A 24,401-nucleotide genomic window follows, 5' to 3' on the forward strand; every position below is an offset into this window, starting at 1 on the left:
TATCCCTTCAAATCTCTGTGAACTAGTAATTGTTCTAACTCTGCATAATATCTTGAAGAAATCCCATAGCTTTCAGTGATCAAATAATTCATAGAAATCCACATCTGTAGAATAACCACTAAATCCAGGCCAGTTTAGTATAAAAACCAAACCTCAGAGTCCTTTCCTAGTTCCATCTTTGCATGAGATGTTCCTTTGGTATCTCTAATTTTCTTGAAGCGATCTCTAGTCTTTCACATTCTGTTGTTTTCCTCTATTTATTTGCACTGATCACTTAGGAAGGCTTTCTTATCTCTCCTTGCTATTCTTTGGAACTCTGTACTCAGATGGATATATCGTTCCTTTTCTCCTTGGCCTTTTGCTTCTCTTCTTTTCTCAGCTATTTGCAAGGCTTCCTCAGACAACTATTTTGCCTTCTTGCATTTCTTTTTCTTGGGGATGGTTTTGATCACCAACTCTTGTACAATGTTATAAAGCTCCACCCATAGTTCTTCAGTAACTCTAACCGATCTAATCCCTAGAATCTATTTGTCACTTCCACTGAATAATTGTAAGGGATTTGATTTAGGTCATACCTGAATGGTCCAGTGGTTTTCCCTACTTTATTCAATTTAATTTATTTTTTTTTAATTTTTTATTGTTTTTAAATTTTAAAATCTTTAATTCTTACATGCGTTCCCAAACATGAACCCCCCTCCCACCTCCCTCCCCATAACATCTCTCTGGGTCATCCCCATGCACCAGCCCCAAGCAAGCTGCATCCTACGTCAGACATGGACTGGCGATTCAATTCTTACATGACAGTATACATGTTAGAATTCCCATTCTCCCAAATCATCCCACCCTCTCCCTCTCCCTCTGAGTCCAAAAGTCTGGTATACACATCTGTGTCTTTTTTCTTGTCTTGCATACAGGGTCGTCATTGCCATCTTCCTAAATTCCATATATATGTGTTAGTATACTGTATTGGTGTTTTTCTTTCTGGCTTACCTCACTCTGTATAATTGGCTCAATTTAAGTGTGAATTTGCAATAAGTAGTTCATGATCTGAGGCACAATCAGCTCCTGGTCTTGTTTTGGCTGACTGTACAGAGCTTCTCCATCTTCAGCTACAAAGAATATAATCAATCTGATTTCGGTGTTGACCATCTGGTGATGTCCATGTGGAGTCGTTTCTTGTGTTGTTGGAAGAGGGTGTTTGCTATGACCAGTGCATTCTGTAGGCAAAACTGTTAGCCTTTGCCCTGCTTAATTTTGTACTCCAAGGTCAAACTTGCCCATTACTCCAGATATCTCTTGACTACCTACTTTTGCATTCCAGTCCCTATGATGAAAAAGACAGCTTTTTTTTTTTTTCCAGTGTTAGTTTTAGAAGGTCTTGTAGGTCTTCATAGAACCATTCAACTTCAGTGTCTTTGGCATTAGTGGTTGGTGCATAGACTTGGATTACTGTGATATTGAATGGTTTGCCTTGGAAATGAACAGAGATCATTCTGTCATTTTTGAGATTGCACCCAAGTTACTGTATTTTGGACTCTATTGTTGACTATGAGGACTACTCTATTCTTCTAAAGGACTCTTGTCCACAGTAGTAGATATAATGGTCATCTGAATTAAATTCACCCATTCCTGTCCATTTTAGCTCACTGATTCCTAAAATGTTGATGTTCACTCTTGCCATCTCCTTTTTGACCACTTTCAATTTGCCTTGATTCACGGACCTAACATGCCAGGTTCCTATGCAATATTGTTCTTTACAGCATCAGACTTTACTTCCATCACCAGTCACATCCATGACTGGGTGTTGTTCTCTCTTTGGCTCAGTCTCCTCATTCTTTCTGGAGTTATTTCTCCACTCTTCTCCAGTAGTATATTGGATACCTACCAATCTGGGGAGTTCATCTTTCAGTGTCATATCTTTTTGCCTTTTCATACTGTTCATGGGAGTCTCAAGGCAAGAATACTGAAGTGGTTTGCCATTCTCATTTCCAGTGGGCCACATTTTGTCAGAACTCTCCACCATGACCTGTCCATCTTGGGTGGCATGGCTCATAGTTTCATTGAGTTAGACAAGGCTGTAATCCATCTGGTCAGTTTGGTTCATTTTCTGTGATTGGGGTTTTCATTCTGCCTACCCTCTGATGAATAAAAATAATAAGCTTGTGGAAGCTTCCTGATGGGTGAGAGTAGCTGTGGAGGAATCTGGGTCTTGTTCTGCTGTGTGGGGCCATGCTCAGTAAACCTTTAATCCAATTTTCTGTTGATGGGCGGACAGTTTTCCCTCCAATAATGGCGTCCTCCTTCAAAAGGACTTATGCCAGCATGCTTGATCTCCCAGGACTGTTGTATTCAGTGCCCCTGATCCCATGGAAGGCCACTGTTGACACACGCCTCCACTGGAGACTCCTAGACATTCACAGGAAAATCTGGCTCAGTCTCCTGTGGAGTCATAGCTCCTTACTCTCGAGTCTTGGTGTGCACAAGGTTTTGCCTGTGCCCTCCAAGAGTCTGTTTCCCCAGTCATGTGGAAATTCTGTAATCAAATCACACTGGACTTCAAAGTAAAATTCCCTGGACATGTCCAGTACCTTTGGTGGATCATCAGGTTGGGAAATATGTTGTGGGCCCTAGAACTTTTGAAACAGTACAAGAACTTCTTTGGTATAATTGTTCTCCAGTTTGTAGGTCATCTGCTTGGTGGCTCAATGGTGAACCTTAGGAAGCAGCTCTATGACAAAGCCAATGGAGGTGATGGAATGCCAGCTGAACTACTTTAAATCCTAAAAGATGATGCTGTTAAAGTTACTGCACTCAAAATGCCAGCAAATTTGGAAAACTCAGCAGTGACACAGGACTGGAAAATTTCAGTTTTAATTTCAATCTCAAAGAAAGGCAATGCCAAAGAATGTTCAAACTACCACACAATTGCATTCATCACACATGCTAGCAAAGTAATGCTCAAAATTCTCCAAGCAAGGCGTCAATAGTTAGTGAACCAAGAACTTCCAGATGTTCAAGCTGGAGAAAAGACAGAGGAACAAGAGATCAAACTACCAACATCTCCTGGATCATAGAAAAACAAGAGAATTCCAGAAAAACATTTACCTCTGCTTCATTACTATGCTGAAGACTTTGATTGTGTGGATCACCACAAACTTTGGAAAATTCTTAAAGTGATGGGAATACCTCACCACCTGACCTGCCTCCTGAGAAATCTGTATGCAGGTCAAGAAGCAACAGTTAGAACTGGGCATGGAACAACAGACTAGTTCCAAATCTGGAAGGGAGTAGTCAAGGCTGTATATTGTTACCCTGCTTATTTAACTTATATGCAGAGTACATATGAGAAATGCAGGCTGGATGAAGTACATACAACCTGGAATCAAGATTGTTGGGAGAAATATCAATAACCTCAGATATGCAGATGACACCACCCTTATGGCAAAAAGTGAAGAAGAACTAAAGAGCCTCTTGATGAAAGCGAAAGAAGAGAGTGAAAAAATTGGTTTAAAACTCAACATTCTAAAAACAAAGATCCTTTCGATACAAATCTTGAAATTATTTGTTCTAGCTCTGTGAAAAATACTGCTGGTAGCTTGATAGGGATTGCATTAAATCTGTAGATTGCTTTGGGTAGTATACTCATTTTCACTATATTGATTCTTCCAATCCATGAACGTGGTATATTTCTCCATCTATTAGTGTCCTCTTTGATTTCTTTCACCAGTGTTTTATAGTTTTCTATATATAGGTCTTTAGTTTCTTTAGGTAGATATATTCCTAAGTATTTTATTCTTTTCGTTGCAATGGTAAATGGAATTGCTTCCTTAATTTCTTTTTCTACTTTCTCATTATTAGTGTATAGGAATGCAAGGGATTTCTGTGTGTTGATTTTATATCCTGCAACTTTACTATATTCATTGATTAGCTCTAGCAATTTTCTGGTGGAGTCTTTAGGGTTTTCTATGTAGAGGATCATGTCATCTGCAAACAGTGAGAGTTTTACTTCTTCTTTTCCAATTTGGATTTCTTTTATTTCTTTTTCTGCTCTGATTGCTGTGGCCAAAACTTCCAGAACTATGTTGAATAGCAGCGGTGAAAGTGGGCACCCTTGTCTTGTTAATTTCAAGATTTGTATGGAAATACAGAAAACCTCGAATAGCCAAAGCAATCTTGAGAAAGAAGAATGGAACTGGAGGAATCAACTTGCCTGAATTCAGGCTCTACTACAAAGCCACAGTCATCAAGAGAGTATGGTACTGGCACAAAGACAGAAATATAGATCAATGGAACAAAATAGAAAGCCCAGAGATAAATCCACACACCTATGGACACCTTATCTTCGACAAAGGAGGCAAGAATATACAATGGAGTAAAGACAATCTCTTTAACAAGTGGTGCTGGGAAAGCTGGTCAACCACTTCTAAAAGAATGAAGCTAGATCACTTTTTAACACCACACACAAAAATAAACTCAAAGTGGATTAAAGATCTAAATGCAAGATCAGAAACTATAAAACTCCTAGAGGAGAACATAGGCAAAACACTCTCCGACATAAATCACAGCAGGATGCTCTATGATCCACCTCCCAGAATACTGGAAATAAAAGCAAAAATAAACAAATGGGATCTAATTAAAATTAAAAGCTTTTGCACAACAAAGGAAACTATAAGCAAGGTGAAAAGACAGCCTTCGGAATGGGAGAAAATAATAGCAAATGAAGCAACTGACAAACAACTAATCTCAAAAATATACAAGCAACTTATGCAGCTCAATTCCAGAAAAATAAATGACCCAATCAAAAAACGGGCCAAAGAACTAAATAGACATTTTTCCAAAGAAGACATATGGATGGCTAACAAACACGTGAAAAGATGCTCAACATCACTCATTATCAGAGAAATGCAAATCAAGACCACAATGAGGTACCATTTCACACCAGTCAGAATGGCTGCAATCCAAAAGTCTACAAGCAATAAATGCTGGAGAGGGTGTGGAGATAAGGGAACCCTCTTACACTGTTGGTGGGAATGCAGACTAGTACAGCCACTATGGAGAACAGTGTGGAGATTCCTTAAAAAATTGCAAATAGAACTGCTATATGACCCAGCAATCCCACTGCTGGGCATACACACCAAGGAAACCAGAATTGAAAGAGACACATGTACCCCAATGTTCATTGAAGCACTGTTTATAAAAGCCAGGACATGGAAACAACCTAGATGTCCATCAGCAGATGAACAGATAAGAAAGCGGTGGTACATATACACAATGCAGTATTACTCAGCCGTTAAAAAGAATACATTTGAATCAGTTCTAATGAGATGGATGAAACTGGAGCCAATTATACAGAGTGAAGTTAGCCAGAAAGAAAAACACCAATACAGTATACTAACACATATATATGGAATTTAGAAAGATGGTAAGGATAACCCTGTATGCGAGACAGCAAAAGAGACACAGATGTATAGAACAGACTTTTGGACTCTGAGTGAGAGGGAGAGGGTGGGATGATTTGGGAGAATGGCACTGAAACATGTATACTATCATGTAAGAAACGAATCGCTGATCTATGTTCGATACAGGGTACAGGATGCTTGGGGCTGGTGCACGGGGATGATCCAGAGAGATGATATGGGATGGGAGGTGGGAGGGGGGTTCAGGATTGGGAACTCATGTACACCCGTGGTGGATTCATGTCAATGTATGGCAAAACCAAGACAGTATTGTAAAGCAAAATGAAGTAAAAATAAAAATAAAATTAAAACAAAGATCATGGCATCCATTCCCATCACTTCATCACAAGTAGATGGGGAAACAATGGAACCAGTGAGAGACTTTATTTTCTTGGGCTCCAAAATCATTGCAGATGGTGACTGCAGCCATGAAATTAAAAGACGCTCACTCCTTGAAAGAAAAATTATGACAAACTTAGCCAGCATATTAAAAAACAGAGATATTACTTTGCCAACAAAGGTCCATCTAGTCAAAGCTATGGTTTTTCCAGTAACCATGTATGGGGATGTTAGAGTTGGACCATAAAGAAAGCTGAGCACCAAATAATTGATGCTTTTGATCTGTGGTGTTGGAGAACACTCGCGATTCCCTTGGGCTGCAAGGAGATCAAACCTGTCAATCTTAAAGGAAATCAATCCTGAATATTCATTGGAAGGACTGATGCTGAAGCTGAAGCTTCAATATTTTGGCCACCTGATGTGAAGAACTGACTCCTTAGAAAAGACCCTGATGCTGGGACAGATTGAGGGTAGGAGGAGAAAGGGATGTCAGAGGATGAGATGGTTGGATGGTATCACCGACTCTATGGACATGAGTCTGAGCAAGGTCCAAGTGTTGGTGATGGACAGGGAAGCATGGCGAGCTACAGTCTGTGGAGTCACAGAGTCAGACACAACTGAGCTACTGAACTGAACTGAACTGAACTGAGCTGAACTGCTAAAGCCCTAAAGAGGCTTCCAAGTTTATAACAGAGAAACAGAAAGTACTGTTGACTTTTAATTACTAACTCTCTGTGTCTCCTTCCCCTACCCACTAAATTTTCTTTTTCACTTTAGCAGAAGGTCCAGGGAGAAAAGGGAATAAGGAGAAGTATATACACTGTCTTGCACTGCTGATATCTCTGTAATTTAGATGTGGCAAAAGTTAAACACTGACCCATTCATTCATGGGCTACTTCTGCATATTACTTAGAAATCATCCAAATTACGAATGATATTGCAATTTCCTTGCCAAAGACTAGCCACTTACAACTATCGCCTTCAGCTCTTGGGCTTCAGAAAATACATCGATTAGTCATGTTCCCTTCTCCTCCCTCAAGTTCATATCTTGTCTGCAGAGAACCCACATACACGCTGAGTCATTGACGGAAATGTAGTTTATTCCCACTATCACTCACCCCAGGCAGAGAGCTTTTTCCATCATAACCTCCTACTTTTTGACTTTGTAGATATATGTCAAATACTAGTCCCTATTTTCCTCAAACTCCCACAGCCCAATGCCATGATCTTCAAATGGATTACTTGAAAATCTCATCACAACACCTGAGGTGAGAAAGAAGAACCCAACTTCCTTTACCCATAATGTTGGAGATAGAAAACTTAGAGGATGTGGTCAACTTTCTGAAAAATAAATCTCTCTTCCCCTTGCTAACTTCTCAATCTTCCTCTTTCTCAACCTGAGGTGAGATGAAATGCTCTAGCACTTAAAGAATGCTTGCTTCTGACTTCTCTAGTATCAAGTTTCCTTTGGCTTCCAAGATGCAGCACTGGCTATCGCTGTTGCCAAAGCTTGCAGGAGTTCATGTTCCAAGTCCTGCATATACAGTCTAGCAGCTCACTTTAAATTGTGTAGGGTTCATTGGGTCACATTTAGTCTCAGGTTTTGAGCAATGCTCTGGTGTAATTTCAGGGCAATGAGTAAAATGTAATAATCTGTTAGACTATACACATGTGGACCTATGCATATATGCACCTATATCTTTATATCACTTTATTACAGATAAATACAGATCCACACATATATGTATGTCTGAGCCTATATATATGAATAATGGAAATACAGTATTTACCAGAAAAAAATTTAATGTGATAACTGGTGATTTTATTTTCTTCTTTTGTCCTTCTGCTTCCTAAAATGTCATACCTTATTCTTAAAATCATTTAAAAAGTATATTTTTATATAAACATAGAAGAGTGGATTTTATTTTAAAGGTATGATCGTAGTTCAACAATAAAACAATCAATGAAAAAGGATGAACAATCCAGAAGCAGACTTTAAAGAAATTTATAATGTGATAAAAAAGCTATAGAAAATTAAGAATTTCTTAATGAATAGTATTTAGATATTTTGAAATCACCTTCATAATATCAGATGAGTTCAATAATATATGTGCACACATACATGTATGCATAGCACACATCTCTATGCATGCATATATATGATTATATATTTTAAGTATATATGAAATCAATTTTTTTAAAAAATTAGAAGTAAATGGAATTGATCAACACGTATTAGGTCACTGGAATGGGGATAAATTTAAAAGCAATAAAAGTAGGCACAAATGAAATGAACAGGTTTGGGCATATAAGAATTTAATACTTTCACATAGAAATACTAAGAACCACTAGTCTGGAAATACCCCATATGTGACAAATTTGCAGACTGTTTTTAATGTATGGCTTTCGAAGGAATTAATTTAGAGAAAAATAAAATGAAATAAGGTAAAGTTTCCTTTCTTTCTTTCTCCCTATCACAAACATGTATTGAGTGATTTCTTTATATCAGGAACTTTAATAACACTAAGGAAGTAAACACACATATTCCCTAGCCTAAAGAATCATGATAGGTAAAAACCATTATAACACTTTAAGTGCTGCAATAGTAATTTTATAAGGCTTGTTACAGAAACCCATTTAGGAGTACCAAACGTATGTGTGGGCTGAAGTTTGGGAGGTACAGGAGTCCAGGGAAATTTCCTTAGGACAGGTGAAAACATAGAGTGGCTTACTTGAAAGATAAAAGATGCTTTAGAATTCTAGCTCTAACTCTTATTGATAGCTTTCTTTCCTTGGGCAATTATTCTCTGAGTTTCAGTTTCCTTTCCTATAAATTGGGAATAATAGTAACATGCACGTGTGTGCTCAGTCACTCAGTCATGTCCAACTCTTTACAACCCCTATGGACTGTAGCCTGCTAGGCTCCTCTGCCCCTGGGATGGATGCCCAATACACTGGAGTGGGTTGCCAATTCCTCCTCCAAGGTATTTTCCCATCCCAGGGATCAAACGCACGTCTCCTGTGACTCCTGCATTAGCAGGCAGATTCTTTGTCACTGAGCCACCTGGAAAGCCTAGTAACACTCAGAGGGACACTAAAAGGATTTAATGAGAATTATTTAGTTATTTGAAGTTTAGTAAGTCACCAGTGAACAGATAAAAATAACAAAATTCCTTTCAAAGATTGGGAACTGAAGAAAGAATCAAGTCTTTGCAAACTACACATTTAGTATAGTTGAAGTATAAAGGTGAAGAAAGATATGGAGAGAAGGAAGGTTTTAGAAATACATAAGGGACAGATGATTAAAAAATAATTCAAAGGAAAATTACATAGAATTTTTAGCAAAAGACTACACAGTAAGAGTTTCCTTTTACAATGATCAAAATAAAGATGTGTATAATGTATTTGAATATAGTGTGACCAGAAATAAAGGCTACATATTTATTGAAAAAGTTTACATATAAATGGATGCACTTAATTCAAACTTGTGTTGTTCAAGAGTCAGCTGTAGTTAGAAGATGGTCTCAATAATCCATCCAAGAAATAATGACGACCTGAAGTGAGGAGGTATATATTCAAGAGATGTTAATAAAAAGAATCTATAGAATTCAAAAGTTAACAAGAGTAAAATATTTTTTAAAAAGAGTAAAAATTTAAAAAAAAAAAGGATTGTTCCTAGGTGCCTGGTTTAAGTTACACAGCATACAGCATTTGGAAAGATAAGAAATACAGAAGAAAGATTAAATGTGATTAATGTTTTAAAAGACAGTGGAGTAGTCCTTGTATTGTTCACTAGTATCAGATTTCCTTCTACATCCAGGCATAAAGGAAGGTTATACTTTCTCATCCCCAATTAAACAGGGACTACACTTTTCTTTGGCTAATTAAATAAGTGTAGTGGCTAGAGCTAGAGCTAGAGATCTATCATTAGTGCGTTATTTCCAGTTCATCATTCTCTATCCACACAATGACAACCCTTCATGTTCCCGAAAAAGGAGTTTCCATTGATGAAGGTCCTTAATGGACGATGCCATGCTTCAAAAAAAATTCTCCTTTGACAACTTAAAATTCCATGAAATTTTAAGTTACACACACATTGAGAACATTGATGAGTTCTATCATTTTTCGTGAGGAAAAATAAAAGCATCAGTTAGCCACAGCTTGAATTTTGATTCTAAAATCACAAGTATTCTCAGTGGTACTGAGTCTCTTTAAATATTGTTCATTATGTCTTCCTGAAGGTCTATAATCTAGACTTTTGGTCTAGGAAAATTATACAACGTTGAGCAGTCTTAATCAGCTTAGAATTGAGGTAATAAATTTGAGATTACCTGTACTGGATTTTGTGAGAATTAGATGAGTTTACACAGGTAAGAAAGCTTAGAGTAGTGACTGATTCATTGTAAGCACTGAGTTAATAAAAGTTCTCCAATTGCTTATTTTTAGGCTTTTCATGTACCTCTTTCATCTCTTATATTTTGGATTTCCTTACAGAATTCCATCATTATTTCTCATGAGCTACACACTCTGCAGTTTCATCTAATCCTCTCCCAGAACTTCATCTACCATTTATATTTTCTGACACTTGAATCATCAGCTTCATCCTGGAATTCTTTCCCAAACTACAGACTGTTAACTTCTAACCAGACACCTCAGCTCAGACATCTCACAGATATTTCAAACTGAGCATACTTTAAAATAGACTCTTCCTTTTCCCCTGCAAAACCATCCCTCCATGTCCTGTGTTCTTGATTTAATGAGCTTCATCACCATCCATTCTGATGCTTATGTCAGAAGTCTGGATATTTTCCTTATACATGCCTTTTTTACTCCCTACACTTCATCAGTCACACATCCTACAAATAGCATCACCTAAAATCGTTCTGAATATTTCTCATTCAGTCACAGAGGCAATTATCTTATCTCTCTTATATTAGTATTTTAAGCTTTCTAATTGGTGTCCCTGCCTCTATTTGAATGGATTATCTGCTTTATAATTAGAGAGTTTCTCTAAACTAGACAATTGAATAACTTTATGAGATGCAGTTTTTAAAATTACTTTTGTTTTGTGGTATAGTTGATTAACAATGTTGTGATAGTTTCAGGTGAACAGTGAAAAGATTCAGCCATACATATACCTGTTGATGTTGTTACTCTTAGTTCAGTGGTTACCGACTCTATGCTTCCAAGGCAGAGAATGTGGGTTCAATCCCTGGTCAGGGAACTAAGATCCCATGTGCCATGCAGCCAACAAGCAAACAGAAAATGCCCCTCACTTTTATAAGTGTATAGGTCAATGAGTTTACTAAATTTATAGAGTTGTGCAATTATTGCCAAAATTCAGTTTTAGAACTTTTTCATTACCCAGAAAGTTCCCTTATGCTATCTGTTTGCATTTCATTTCTACTCCTACCCACCACCCTAGGCAACCATTTCTCTGTTTTCTATCTCTATAAACTTGTCTTTTCTAGATGTTTTATATCTAAAATAGAAATTTTATTGTTATTTCCCACCTGGGGAGCCTGCAATAGCCTCCATATTTTTCTCTTTAGAAAATCCAAATTCCTTTAAAAACAGAGCAGTTTAGAAAGAACCAGTCTTTTTTTTTTAATGTGGAATACAACTGATTTTTTTTCTTCATTTTTGTGGTGTACTAAAACACTAAAGTATAGTATTTCTTTTTAAAAGTTAGGAAGATAAGGAGAAAATAAGAACTAGTTTGTTTCAAATCCTAAGCTAAAAGTTGAAGCTGTGGGTTTAATGGGCACTAAAGGTTATTGTCAAAGAAGACTTGAAAATAATAAAATAAAGTACTTCTTGGAAAAACAAAACCGAAAAAAAAAAAAGACGAAAGGTAAGAGAGATAAGGAATGGTGGTGAGACTTGTAAGGACATGGGAACAGTCCTTAGGAAATTAGGTAAGAAGAAAGGGGTCTGCAGTTATGGGGACCTGATGACAGAAATAGGCAAAAGGTAGGTCAAGTAACATGAAAACTGAGTTCTGACCTTTGGGAACATGCGGTGTGGCAGGAAATCTAATATGCTGATTCTGAGAAAGTCTCATTCTCCATCTGTGACAGAGTGATACAGAAATGAACTGGACAACTGTGGAGCCCTGACCTAAGAAACTTGGTAATGATTCACCTTTTATATCCTAACCCTCTTTGGTCTTCTACCTTCATATTATTACACTGTGCTACAGACATTTTAAGCTTCTCCTAGATCCTGACATGAGGATCCAGGAGACAACTCAATGGACATGAGTTTGAGCAAATCTGGGATATAGTGAAGGACAGGGAAGCCTGGCATGCTTCAGTCCATGGGGACGCAAAGAGTCTGACATGTCTGAGTGACTGAACAACAGATCTTAATAAGGTTATGTCTCCACACTATCACCAGCACAGGATTTTTTTTTTTTTTTTGGCTAAATCACTCTAAACATCATTCAACATCTGACTGTTCCTACATGTCCAAACTTACGTATTTCAACTGAGTCATTAAACATCCTTTCTGAGCTCAATCCCACATTTCATTGTGTGTATGTGCTTAGTTGCTAAGTTGTGTCCGACTCTGATTCCATGGACTGCCCACCAGGCTCCTGTCCATGGGATTTGCCAGGCAAGAATACTGTAAGGGGTTGCCATATCCTCCCAGGAGATCTTCCAGGAACAAGGATCGAACTCACATCGCCTCTGCCTCCTTCAATGGCAGGGGAATTCTTTACCACTGAGCCACCTGGGGAGTCCACATTTCAAGAGGAGATTTTAATAAGTTGTCTTCCAAATCCCAATACTGGCCTGTATACAAGACTTCTCAATTTCCATACTGTAATTGTCTGTTTTCCTGTGTCTAATCCATTGTACAGAAAGTCCACTGAGCACAGATACTATATTTCATTCACCTGATAGTCTCCATTGCTGATCATAGTAAATGGCACATAATTAAGGCTTTATATCTATGGAACTAAAATAACTATAAACAATTATAATTATTTTTAACATTTTAGAATAATTATTGATATAAATAATTTTAAAACACTGTATGCACAATGTACAATTAAAGTAATATTTAAAGAAATTCAAATCAATAGATTTTTTAATCTTTCTCCTGAATCTTTTATTGCAATTATATAGTTTTAGTTTTTCTCTATGCATCTGTAATATGCTCTGATTTTTCTTGACTTATAAAGAATATGTTCATTTTTTGAGATCCATAACTCATTAATCCTTACTAGTCTTTTTCTTTGTATAGGTCCATAGCTCTCTTAATGAATAAAAGGCTTCCTATTCTCTCTGGATCTGTGTTATCACCAACTTGATGGGAAATTTCAAAATTCCTAATCCGAGTCCTAGTCTTCATTCTAGTTCCTGAAATTTATTTCAGCTGCATCTGAATTGTCACCAAAGAACTTTCTGATTATGCCAGTAATGGCCTTAGGTCTTCCCTAAATTTCTAACATCTCAAATAGCTTAAGGTATTCTCCAGCTTTTTCTCATTACTGGATCAGGAAAGAAAAATTCCGAACATGATAAACCCATATTTATAAGAATAAAATGCTAGAAGAAAGTGTCTTTCCTCATGTCACCACTTTCTTGTCCTTTGATGTCTTCTAGAGGTGCATGAAGAGTATAACTGCTACAGGCCAGACACACTGGTAGAAGCTGGCATCTCTCAAAGAATGAACTTTCCTTAAAAAGCTGATATCCAAGCACATTTAAATAGATTTTAAAATAAACAGATCATTTCCAGTTTCTTTCTTTAATAAATCCATATATATGAGTGATTTTACTGAGAGCCATTTTATATGTATAAAATAAATTGTGAGTATCAGAAGGAACTTAAAGACTGAGCATGGATAGAGAAGAGAGTAAGAACTGAGTTCCAAGGCACTTGAACACTTAGATGTGAAGACCAGAGGAAGAACCAGCAAGGACCTCAAAAGAAAATTCGATCCCTGCAGCATAAGAAAACTAGCAGCGTATGCATTTCCAGAAAATGAAGAAAGATTCCAAAAAGGAGAGGGTATAGAACTGTGACATTTACTGCTTAGTATCTAAATGATATGAGCAGTAAAGATTGCCCATAAAATTTGGCAACCTGAATACCACTTGGAACCACAACCATTACATACTTCTCAGTATCAATTACCTCCTTTGCAAAAAATATCAAGACTCATTTCATGAAAAATTGTGAAGGACTAAATGCGATAATACATGAAAGCACCTAGCATACTGCAAGCAACAGAGGTATAAGCAGGAGGTTTTTTAAATTATTGATACAGACTGAGGTTGTCTATAACTAGACCGCCTGAATACAATATGCTTGACAATCATGTGAGAGAATTTGGCTGAAGTGTCTGTACGACTGGAAAAGGCAGAAATGATTATAGCTCAGAGAAGAAGCTGGAACCAGAGACAATGAGGAGAAAAATAGCGTGGGTAGGGTAATTCCTATCCTTGGATAGCAATTAAAGGAACATATCTCTCATGGCTTTGTGTTTTATCCTATCTCATAACTGGTGACTGCACACCTTTTAAACATTAGTTAATATTTGGAAAGCATTTGAAAACAACAACAAACTTCTCTTAAGGACAAATGGTATGTAAAGTTTAGTGATCTAAATAAGCATAATGTCACAAGTTAAAATTCCATTCTTATCTCCTACACAATATATTGTCTAACTCCATAATTTTACAATCAACCTTTTTACATTTTGTATCTGCATAAATATCTATAGGTGGGTGTCCCTGGTGACTCAGTGGTAAGGAATCCATCTGCCAATGCAGGAGACATGGGTTTGATCCCTAGATCAGGAAGATCCCCTGGAGAAGGAAATCGCAACTCACTTCAGTATTCTTACCCGAGAAACCCAAGGACAGAGGAGCCTGGCAGGCTATAGTCCATGGGGTCACAAAGAGTCAGGCATGATTTAGCAACAAAACAATAACAGCAAATAACTATAGACTTATTATACAGTTCTTGGGGTCTTTGATATATAAAATTACTCCATTTGGCTAATTTTTACTCAATGGCCCTCTGATTTTATAAGATTCCCCTTAATTTTTTCCTCTTCTCATCAGATTTAAAATTAGTTATGTAATTGGTCATGGTAAACATCTTAAATAATGGTGTGTCCTACAAGACAGCTAAAAGCAACTTGTGTTTTTAGAAGTATTTTTCATCATAATGATCATGACCATGACATCATGATCATATTGAAGCTAGAGTCTGGATGAAGCATAATGTAGAAGAACTAATGCTGCAAAAGGCTGGTTGAAAGTCTGCGCTTAAATAATGCATTTGTATGAATCATTTCTTTCTCTATAAATTTTTAGAAAAATATGAATTTTTGGAAGTCTATTTTTATGCCTTCTTTCAGCACCATCTTATGCTCATTTTCTATCTTAACATTTAGGCAGAAAATTTGGTTTGCAAAGCAAAGCATATGTCCTTATTTATGTAGGTCTTATATCAGCAATTAAAATAATGGTTGACCTGCAAAAAATGTATTTGCTCAAATATATATCTTATGCTTTACCAATTTTTTATAGGCAAAGATTTTATTCCAAAATAAATTCAGAACTGATAAATACAGTAATGAAAAAAATCATGTGAATCCATTTTGGAAACTGCAAAGTCATTTTGAACTTACCCTCTCTAGATTTCTCCACCTGCTCTTTGGATTTTTTTAAATTTTAGAAGAAAATGAATGTAGCAAACTCAAAAAGCAACAGTTAACTATCTAGTGAGCCCACACATAACTCAATGATTCCAGGCACTAAACTCACTACAGAAATTATAAGAAGTTGGCAATTCAAATGTCTTCCCTTTATACAAACTGTGCACTGAACATTCCAAACTGCTGATTCTTCTCCTAAGGTTGCTCATTTCTAAATAGAGGTATCCAGGTTATCGACATTTAAGAAAGTGAAAAGCCTTTGTAAATGCCAAAAATCTAAAGTGAAATGATTTATTCCAAATTTCATTTCATTGTTTTGCAAATCTACTGGAAAAATAAATATTTTTAATTTACATTTTTGTGGAACTCTAATACTAACACTGAAAATATAATGATCACCTATTTGGTGGTATTTTACTTCTTGACTCCACAGATGGGAGAGAGATGCAAGGAACAGTATGAATCAATGTTTCTCATCAGCTCTTTCTCATTCACCCAGTGAGAGCATTCTCAGCTGGCAGAAAGCTCAAAGATGGCCAAATTTTTGGTTTGTTCAAGTATTTCTAAGCAGGAATGTACTTCAACCATACTGGAATGGAAACAATGTTCTCTGGACAAAAACTCCTTAGAAAAAAATAGTATTTTACTATTAGTTTTACAGCTTGCTCATTTTTTCTTGAAATTCCCTTAAAATTGGACAATGTTTTGTCTTACTTTAACCAATTACTTTTCATTTAAAAGTGATTTAAACCATTCTTTGGCTATTTGGCTAGACGTATTCATGTGTCATAACTAGAGGAAAGTTTTAAAAGTTCTGATTGCTCTCCCACATCCAACAGCACAAAAAGTACTTATAAATATCCTGTGCTACCCATTGGGCACAGATTTCTACCTGCAAGGTTTCAGCTGGAAATTGGGTTTGGCTCATTTTCAACCCAGCACTTCCTTTATTCATTCTTTGCCTGATTCTCCCATCTTTTTCACTTCTTCCTACTAAAGTTGGCTATTTACAGGCTAAAGCCATTTACTAGACTACAAACTGCAGGGAACTCAAAAACCATCATGTACTAATCTGTATGTTATCTGGCCCTAATAAAAGCTCAAATATCTGCTAACATACACTAAAACTGTATCTCACAGTTAGAATTTGTCTTTTTAAAGGAAGATCATAGATTCCGTTTATTTTCCTTGTTATTCAGATTTAAATCCCCAGTTTCTTAAGTATGTCTATATTTCACACTCCTTGCTTTTGGTCTTTGAAAATGGCTGACACATTAATTTTCTCTATTCACAGTGAAATAGACGTAAAGCTTCTATATTAGAACAAGGGACACACTAAGGCCCCAGTCTTCAGAAGTGCAGAGTTGGTTACAAATCCACTCTTAATGTCTTTACACTACATCAGGTTAACAAAAACAAAAACAAATCACATCCTTTGTGACTAAATCCTACAGATGACAAATGAGTGGATATCTCTAAAGATCTTGATTTAGCCTAGGAGTGTGGGTTTCTTTAACACTTTTCAGCCACTCTGTCACACCAGATCAGAAATGAGTCTCTGCACCCAGCAGCAGCTGTTGAAGTGTTCTCTCTCTGCACCTCCCAGAAATGATTGTTTTCCTTCTGCCTTTTTCAGCTCTCACTCTAATTCTGGTACAGGGTTTGTTTTCTGCTCAGTTCATAGTACCTTGCCATAACTGCCTCCCCTGCTCTTTGTCTTAATGTCTCCTATGGGTGTTCTTGTCTGACAGAAATCTAGACATTCCAGCAGCAAAGTGGACACTTGGGCATTAAATGGCCAAACAGAGTTAGTGAAATGCAAGATTTCTGGTCCCAGATGCAGTCTCCAAAGGAGTGGAATATCTCATCTTTCAACCAAAGGTTTGTTTTTCTATCTGGTTATAGGCTTTTTCATCAGAATACAGAAGTTACATTTCTCCTACGTGGCACTCAGAAGTCATAGCCATATATATTCAGGACAGGCAAAAACCCCAGTGAGGATATGCTCTTTCAAACTATCCGAAACTACTTCTGACAGAGAAACTAACCATCAGAGAAGGAGAGTTTACTCCACAACGCTCTTACTTAGAACTGAATTTTAGGCCCAACTTAATTTATTTAATCACTTTATAACATTTAATCACTTTATAACATTGTTTTCATCTGATTAAATATCAGAATGCACAGATCTTAAAGATACTATTTTGAATTGGTATAAACCTAAGAGGAAATTTGAAAGGTTGCTTGGTGCATTCTTATCACCCCCCCCCGCCACTTTTTTTTTCCCAGACTCCAAACCTTATTCTTGCAAACACTGAACTATCACATTTAAAAAACAACCACAGAATCTCCCAGTGTAAGACTTCATGGGCCTGGAGATGTGCGGTCATCTCTACTGAAATCCATCCCCCAAATCATCTGCCCTGCTTACACCCAAACCACAATTCTCAAATTTCTACAATTGAGTGCTTTCTTAGTTAGGTATTAGAGAACAGTTGACAATCTCACCTTGGGAAACAATTCTATAATATTCTAGCTCTTATAACCTATACTAAAAGAGTCTTAATTTCTAAACTTCTTAGGTGAAGTGTAGAGTTCATAACTGACAATGGATACCTATCACAAGTGAATCTGATTAACACTGTGTATATTTAATTTCTTACTATTAGACAACCTATACAATTATTCTATTATTAGCAGGACAAGAAATGATCTTATAAAGCTAAGGACCAAGGGAAGGCAAAAGTAAACTACACAATGAAGGATCTGATATTCTTCCCTACATATGTAATATGGTATTTTAATGAGTCAAGTCAGTTTGAGTAGTTAAACTCCAAGTAACCCTTACAAATTATTATCTGAATTTAAGGCACTATTCCACATACAATCCAAAATCTTCAAGGCTTCCTTTCAATGGTTGCATTCTGCCTACAAATATTTTTTTTTAATTTTATCCAATCCCTTCAAAAGCATACATAGAAGGGCTTTAATGCAGATATCAGAAGAAATATGAAAGAAATATGTGAAAGGATGACATCGTGATAACAAGAAATGGTTGGTTGCAAGATTTTTCGAGTACATTATAAAGAAACTGACAGAGTTTCTGTTTAAATTCCAAAAATAATATACTGACTAAAGTCCCATCTTCATGGTGAGAAAAAATGTTGAAAATGAGGCGGTCAGTAGATCTGAACACAGGTAAATTAGAGCATACTCTGGCATTTTAAACTGATTTCAGAGAAAATATAGCTCTTTATTGACCACACCAGAAACGATGAAACTAATCATGAATAATTATAGACACTCAATTGACTGATGATAAACTTTCGATCAAGCAGGTATCTCTTGATGATACCACTGACCTACGGTTTCCTAGCTTCTGCTGAACACTTTTCAGGGCCAAGAAATAAGTTCCAACTGATTACACCAAAAATGTCCTTCCTTTCACTCTCAACCGATGTAGCAATGGAAAATAAGAATGCACTCTTTGCTACAAAATAGCTCTTTCGATTATAAAATAACTAACATCATCTAGCACTAAATCATTCAAGTTTAGACTATCACTTAGTTTCCTTAATCATTCACAGAACAAAATGACTCCTGGACCTTTTAACATCTGAACAAATAACTCTTAACATCTTAACAAAGTTCAGTTAATCAACATTGTTTAGAAGTGTGACTCAAAACTAAATACAGAGTGGATGTGGGGTCTGAAAATCGAACAAACAGTAAAGAATTATTAATTTGATCTGGAATCCTACATGTATGAATTTAATCAAAGATAGCATTTGTTTTAGTTTAGCAGCTGGTGATAAAAGAAAATATATGCACTGATCTCTGTCCCTAGTTCTTGGCACAGAGCTCCTGAAGCCCTTGAAAATTTCTAGATGAAAAGATACTAAGAACATCTTCTTTTCTAATATTTGTTTTTTGATCCCAGCTCCTGACACAGGGTTTCTAAATTCCCTCAAATTTTCTGTGCGATAGTGAGAGAGTTCATTGGAAAAGACTCTGGAAAAGTTCTCATTGGAAAAGACTCTGATGCTGGGAGGGATTAGGAGCAGGAGGAAAAGGGGACGACAGAGGATGAGATGGGTGGATGGCATCACCGACTCGATGGACGTGAGTTTAGGTGAACTCTGGGAGTTGGTGATGGACAGGGGGGCCTGGTGTGCTGCAATTCATGGAGTCACAAAGAGTCGGACACAATTGAGCAACTGAACTGAACTGAGGTTGATAAAAGAGTCCAGGGCCCTCAAGGAGGAAGGAGTCTGAGACCCTTAAGGAGGAGAAAGGGGTACACAGCTCTCAAGGAGGAGAAAAGGACAAACTTTTTTTTTTCTACATTGGTTTCTCTTAGTTACATTAAGACATTATTTTCTTTAAGCCCAGAGCTAATGATTACACAACAAAACTCATCTTGCTTAAGGGTATGTTTTTCCTTAAGCTCTGTACTAATGAGCTTACCTTGTGGCTCAGCTGGTAAAGAATCTGCCTGCAATGCAGGAGAACTGGATTGATCCCTGGATTGGGAAGATCTCCTAGAGAATGGAATGGCTACACACTGTAGTATTCTGCTCTGGAGACTGAGCGACTTTCACTTCACTTCTAATGATTATATAATAACAATGTATATTGTTTATCTTCCTTAACAAGAACCTTCTGACTAATCTTGTTATCTTGTAGGAGTGAGTCTGGTAAGATCTTTCTATTGTTAGTTCTAATCTTGTTAATTTCAGATGTACCTTGTGGGAATGGGTCTAAAAGTATGTAAGGCCTTGATAAGATTAGCAAGGGGGGCACTCTCTGTTCCCCTTCTGATGTCTATGTCAGAAGCATTCTCTGCCCTTTTTCACTGTAATGAACTTCTGCCACACAAAAGCCTGAGTGATCAAGCCTGGTCCCAGATCCCAAAGCTAAATCTTCTTTGGAAGTCACGAATTCCACATCCTTCATCGTAAGCTATCAATAGGGGTGCCTTTTGTTCTAATAAGGCGACTCAGGGTAGATTTTCAGATGGCTCTTGAATGGAGGCTGGTCACCAGAAATACCAAGACATAATTAGAGGCTTGGAATTTTCAGGCCTAACCCTCATTCTCTAGAGGAGAAGGACTGGAAAAGGAGTTAGTAGTTGTTCATGCTTACAAGAGGAAAAGTCCATAAAGTTCCCCAAAGTAGAGTTCAGAGAACTTTCAGTTTAGTGGACACATCCACATACCAGAAGGATAGTACTGCACACCCCATAAACTCCTGACCCTTCCAGACCTTTATCTGACTGTTCATCTGTATCCTGTATCATATCCTTTAAGAAACATCGGAGGAAGACTGGAAGGTTTTCTAAGCAGTAACCTAGACACAACATTATTGCTTTGTGTTTCTTTCCTAATAAAGCACATAGATCATTTTAATTTGACATTCTTTCAAAAGATATTGAAAATTTTTATTTTTTCTACAAATGGTTTCTTAGTAGTTTAGGGATTTTTGGTCTTTTCCCTCCTACTTGTAATAGGCACCTATGCTTTTATATCTCTAGACCTTCACATACTGCTCCCATATTTCTATTATTTGAGACAACTAGTTGTCATTCCCTTCCCCACCAATCCTGGCTGTAGTTGGGACAACCAATGAGTTGATTGAAACAGGAAATGGGCATGTGATCCAAACCCCTCCTTCTTTTAAAAATTGGAACCAAACAAAGAAATTACATTCTTCTCTAGTGATGAAACTACGAGATGCAAGAACTGTCACAAGTCATGTCCAATGTTTGATGAAAACGAAGGCCCACTCTGGCTGTGTTCTACTTCCTGTCTCTAATCACCCCTGAATCCTAGTGTACCATTAGGTTCTCCAAAGGTACATGAACTCATACTTTCATTAAAAGGAAAAAGGAAGGAAAAAACCATTTTGCCATCAAAACAACACAGTCCCACAGGACTGCTGCCCACTTCAGATGCCAGTTACAAGTAGTAGGTCCCCAGGTTATTGACAGCTTCTGTCTGATGGTTACAAATCAGAGGTCCCCAGAATCCCATCCTTGGGTTCCATTAATTTGGTAGAGTGGCTCACAGAACTCAGGGAAACCCCTATTTACTTTAACCACTTAAGAAACTTTTTGGAGGCTCTAGGGAAGAAAGCTTTCCTGTCTTTCTAGCTTCTAGAGAAAATCCGCATTCCTTGCCTCAATGATTCCTGCCTCCATCTACCAAAGCAGAAATGCTCCACCTCTCTAAAGTTCTTCTGTAGTCACATCTCTCTCTGACCCTGACCTCAAGAAAGATATTTTAAGGACTCTTGTGATTAACTTGGACCCACCTGAATGATCCAGGATAATCTCATCTGAAAGTCCTTAATTTTAAGTACATGTGTCAAGTCTCTTTTGCTTTCCAATGTAGTGTATTCAACAGTTCTGAAGGCTTAGGCATAGACATAGGCATAGGCATAGAGGGTGAGAGGGTGGTGGTGGGGGATGGGACTTTCTTCTGCTTCCCACTAAAATTGAGAGCAGCATTCCATCTCTCATATCATTTGATTCAGTAATAAAAATATATTAAACAGGAGAAGCCAGACACCCTCCATGTTTAGCAGACACCCTCCATGTTTACCAGACACCCTCCATGTTTAGCAGCAATAATAATCAACATTATTTGGAAACAGTTTAATTTCAAAATGACTCCTTCAAAACTGATTTTCTGGAAAGGAAACTTCTGCTGGTTTTATCTTTTCCTGAAGATGAGTTTGAAGGTCTTTATTGGATTTCCCCAGCAAACAATCAGAATGCAATCTTTGAAATGTAGAAGTGAAAGTATTTCCATACCCACGTCCTTGAAGCCTGAGGCTGCTATCATTCCTGAGTATAGAGAGTAAACACAGCATCTCTCTTTGTTTTACTAATTGCTTTGTTTCCCCAAGCTGTCAGCTCAACATCTGCCAGGCCAGAATGCACTCTCTCCACATACCAGAGAACTAACTACTGCCGGCCAGATGAAGGACCTGAGCTCCCTGGTGTAGGGGTAAGTGATTTCCAGGCACTCAGCAGGTGGTTTCCAAGAGGCAACAACTTTCAGAGAAAATGAAGCTGAAACCCCTCCCCTCCCAAAATCTTTAGAGTGGTTATGGAGTTGTTGATTCTATAATGATCTCATACTGTCTGCAATTTTATTGATTTTGTTTTTCAAAAGAACTGTTAAAGATGACAATTCTCAGACAGGCAGAATGTGGGCAGATGCCCATATTCTCACATAGTTCTGCCAAGATGCTTTTGCATCTTTCTGTACATAAAACAAAATGAAGACATGTGTCATAGATGCCTGCTACTGGTACCCCACCCCCAGAAGAAGGGGGTTTATTGTGTGCTCATTTCCTGTATGTAGTACTAAAACAACTCCACCTAGAAAAAAATGAACAGCTCTTCCAAAATAAATGAGATTTGCTTCTGAGGCAACTTATAAACCATTCCTAATTAACAAACCCCATTGAAACAGCAGTTTGGGTCATCATAATCAAATGCCATCCCTGCTATTTTTAATTCTTAAAACTTCTTGTCACATCTACTGGTGAAGCATCAAAATACAAAATGCTGTAACAGCTTATGCTGTGTTGATGTTCAATCATCGACTGTGCATCAGAAAGGCTCATTTCAAATATGGCATGAAAGGAAGAGAAGTAAGCAAAAACAAGATTCAGAAAAGATTTGAAATAAACTGCCTCCAGCAAAACGCTCAAGAGGAAAAACTGCAAAATCATAGCCTTACCTTGGGAGACTTAGGCAGATCCACTGTCTTTTCTTTTGCTAGGCTTAGCGAAGTTAACTCTATTTTCTCCACTGAGGGATGTTTCGGAGGGCGAGGTGGGGGGTGCAAGAAGGAGCTTTCATATCTCCGTATCAGGTAATACTGTTCTTCAGTGATCTCTTCGACCAGAGTACTGACTAGAAATGATCCTGTATCCCCAGAAAAATTATTAACTAACTGAACAGTCATATTCACACGGCCAACAGGAATTTCCCAGCACTCCTTGGGGTTGGCAAAATCACTTATGAGTAGATAAGAGTTAGTGATAGATTCCTCCAACTGTAGTCCTGGTGTAGCAGCCAAAATGTCTTTTTCAATAAAAAGATCTCTCACAGACACCTTCACATTGAAGGGCAGGTGGAACTGTGCACAAAGCTCAGAAATCTGGTACAGTTTCTTATCATGGATCACCTCTACAAATCCTCCATCCATGTACAAAGGGAGCAGTGCTGCCTCATGGGAATTTTTGAGGATTTTTTCACAAACCAGAACATCCATCACTTTTTTAATTCCTTCACAGAAGACTTCAGTTGTCTGTGAGTGATGCACTAGAAACTCATCCCCGACAGAGACAGATGACAGCTCCTCAAAGGGGGAATGAAAGGCTTTGGTGGCCACCACATGCAGAGGCTCCTTTTCACTCTTTGCTATCTTAAGGTCATAGGGGGTTGGGAACTCTCGAGGTCGCCGCTTGAATTTGCCTTTATAGCTAGCGGGGATCAAGAAGTGTCTTTTAGAGGAATTGCTTCTAATTTCTGAAGCCAAGATCTTTGATGCCTGGCACTTTTTGTGGATCACAATGGTTTTCCCAGGCTGTAAAATGCTTATGGGTAGCTGGTTTCCTTGGGGTGCTTCTATGACTTCAGCTACTATGGGGAACTCTTTATTGGCCATTTCATAAAGATCTTGTGTAGATAACACCTGAAGAAACCAGTTGGCATCATAGCTGTCGGTAATGTCTTTGACTTCAACATCTAAACTGGGGAGGATACGGACTATATCCTTTCGGACTGAAAAAGAAAAGACATTTTTTTGCATCAAAATGTTGCTCTGGAGTAGTATTAAAATCACTCCAGGAAATCCAAGGAAGAGAGGAAATATGTATTCATGTGGCTGATTCACTTTGCTGTACAGCAG

General features: G+C 37.6%; 1 protein-coding gene across 1 annotated transcript in view; it reads right to left on the reverse strand.

Annotated features, from left to right (window-relative positions):
- Positions 1 to 24,401, reverse strand: part of THEMIS (thymocyte selection associated) — a 207,019-nt gene that overhangs the window by 97,395 nt on the left and 85,223 nt on the right. Inside the window, exon 4 of the mRNA XM_005684724.2 lies at positions 23,226 to 24,274. Within this exon, the coding sequence (XP_005684781.2) occupies positions 23,226 to 24,274 (1,049 nt within the window). The remainder of the gene's footprint in view (positions 1 to 23,225; positions 24,275 to 24,401) is intronic.

Source organism: Capra hircus, chromosome 9 (assembly GCF_001704415.2).
Source record: "Capra hircus breed San Clemente chromosome 9, ASM170441v1, whole genome shotgun sequence".
In the NCBI taxonomy this organism is placed as follows: domain Eukaryota; kingdom Metazoa; phylum Chordata; class Mammalia; order Artiodactyla; family Bovidae; genus Capra; species Capra hircus.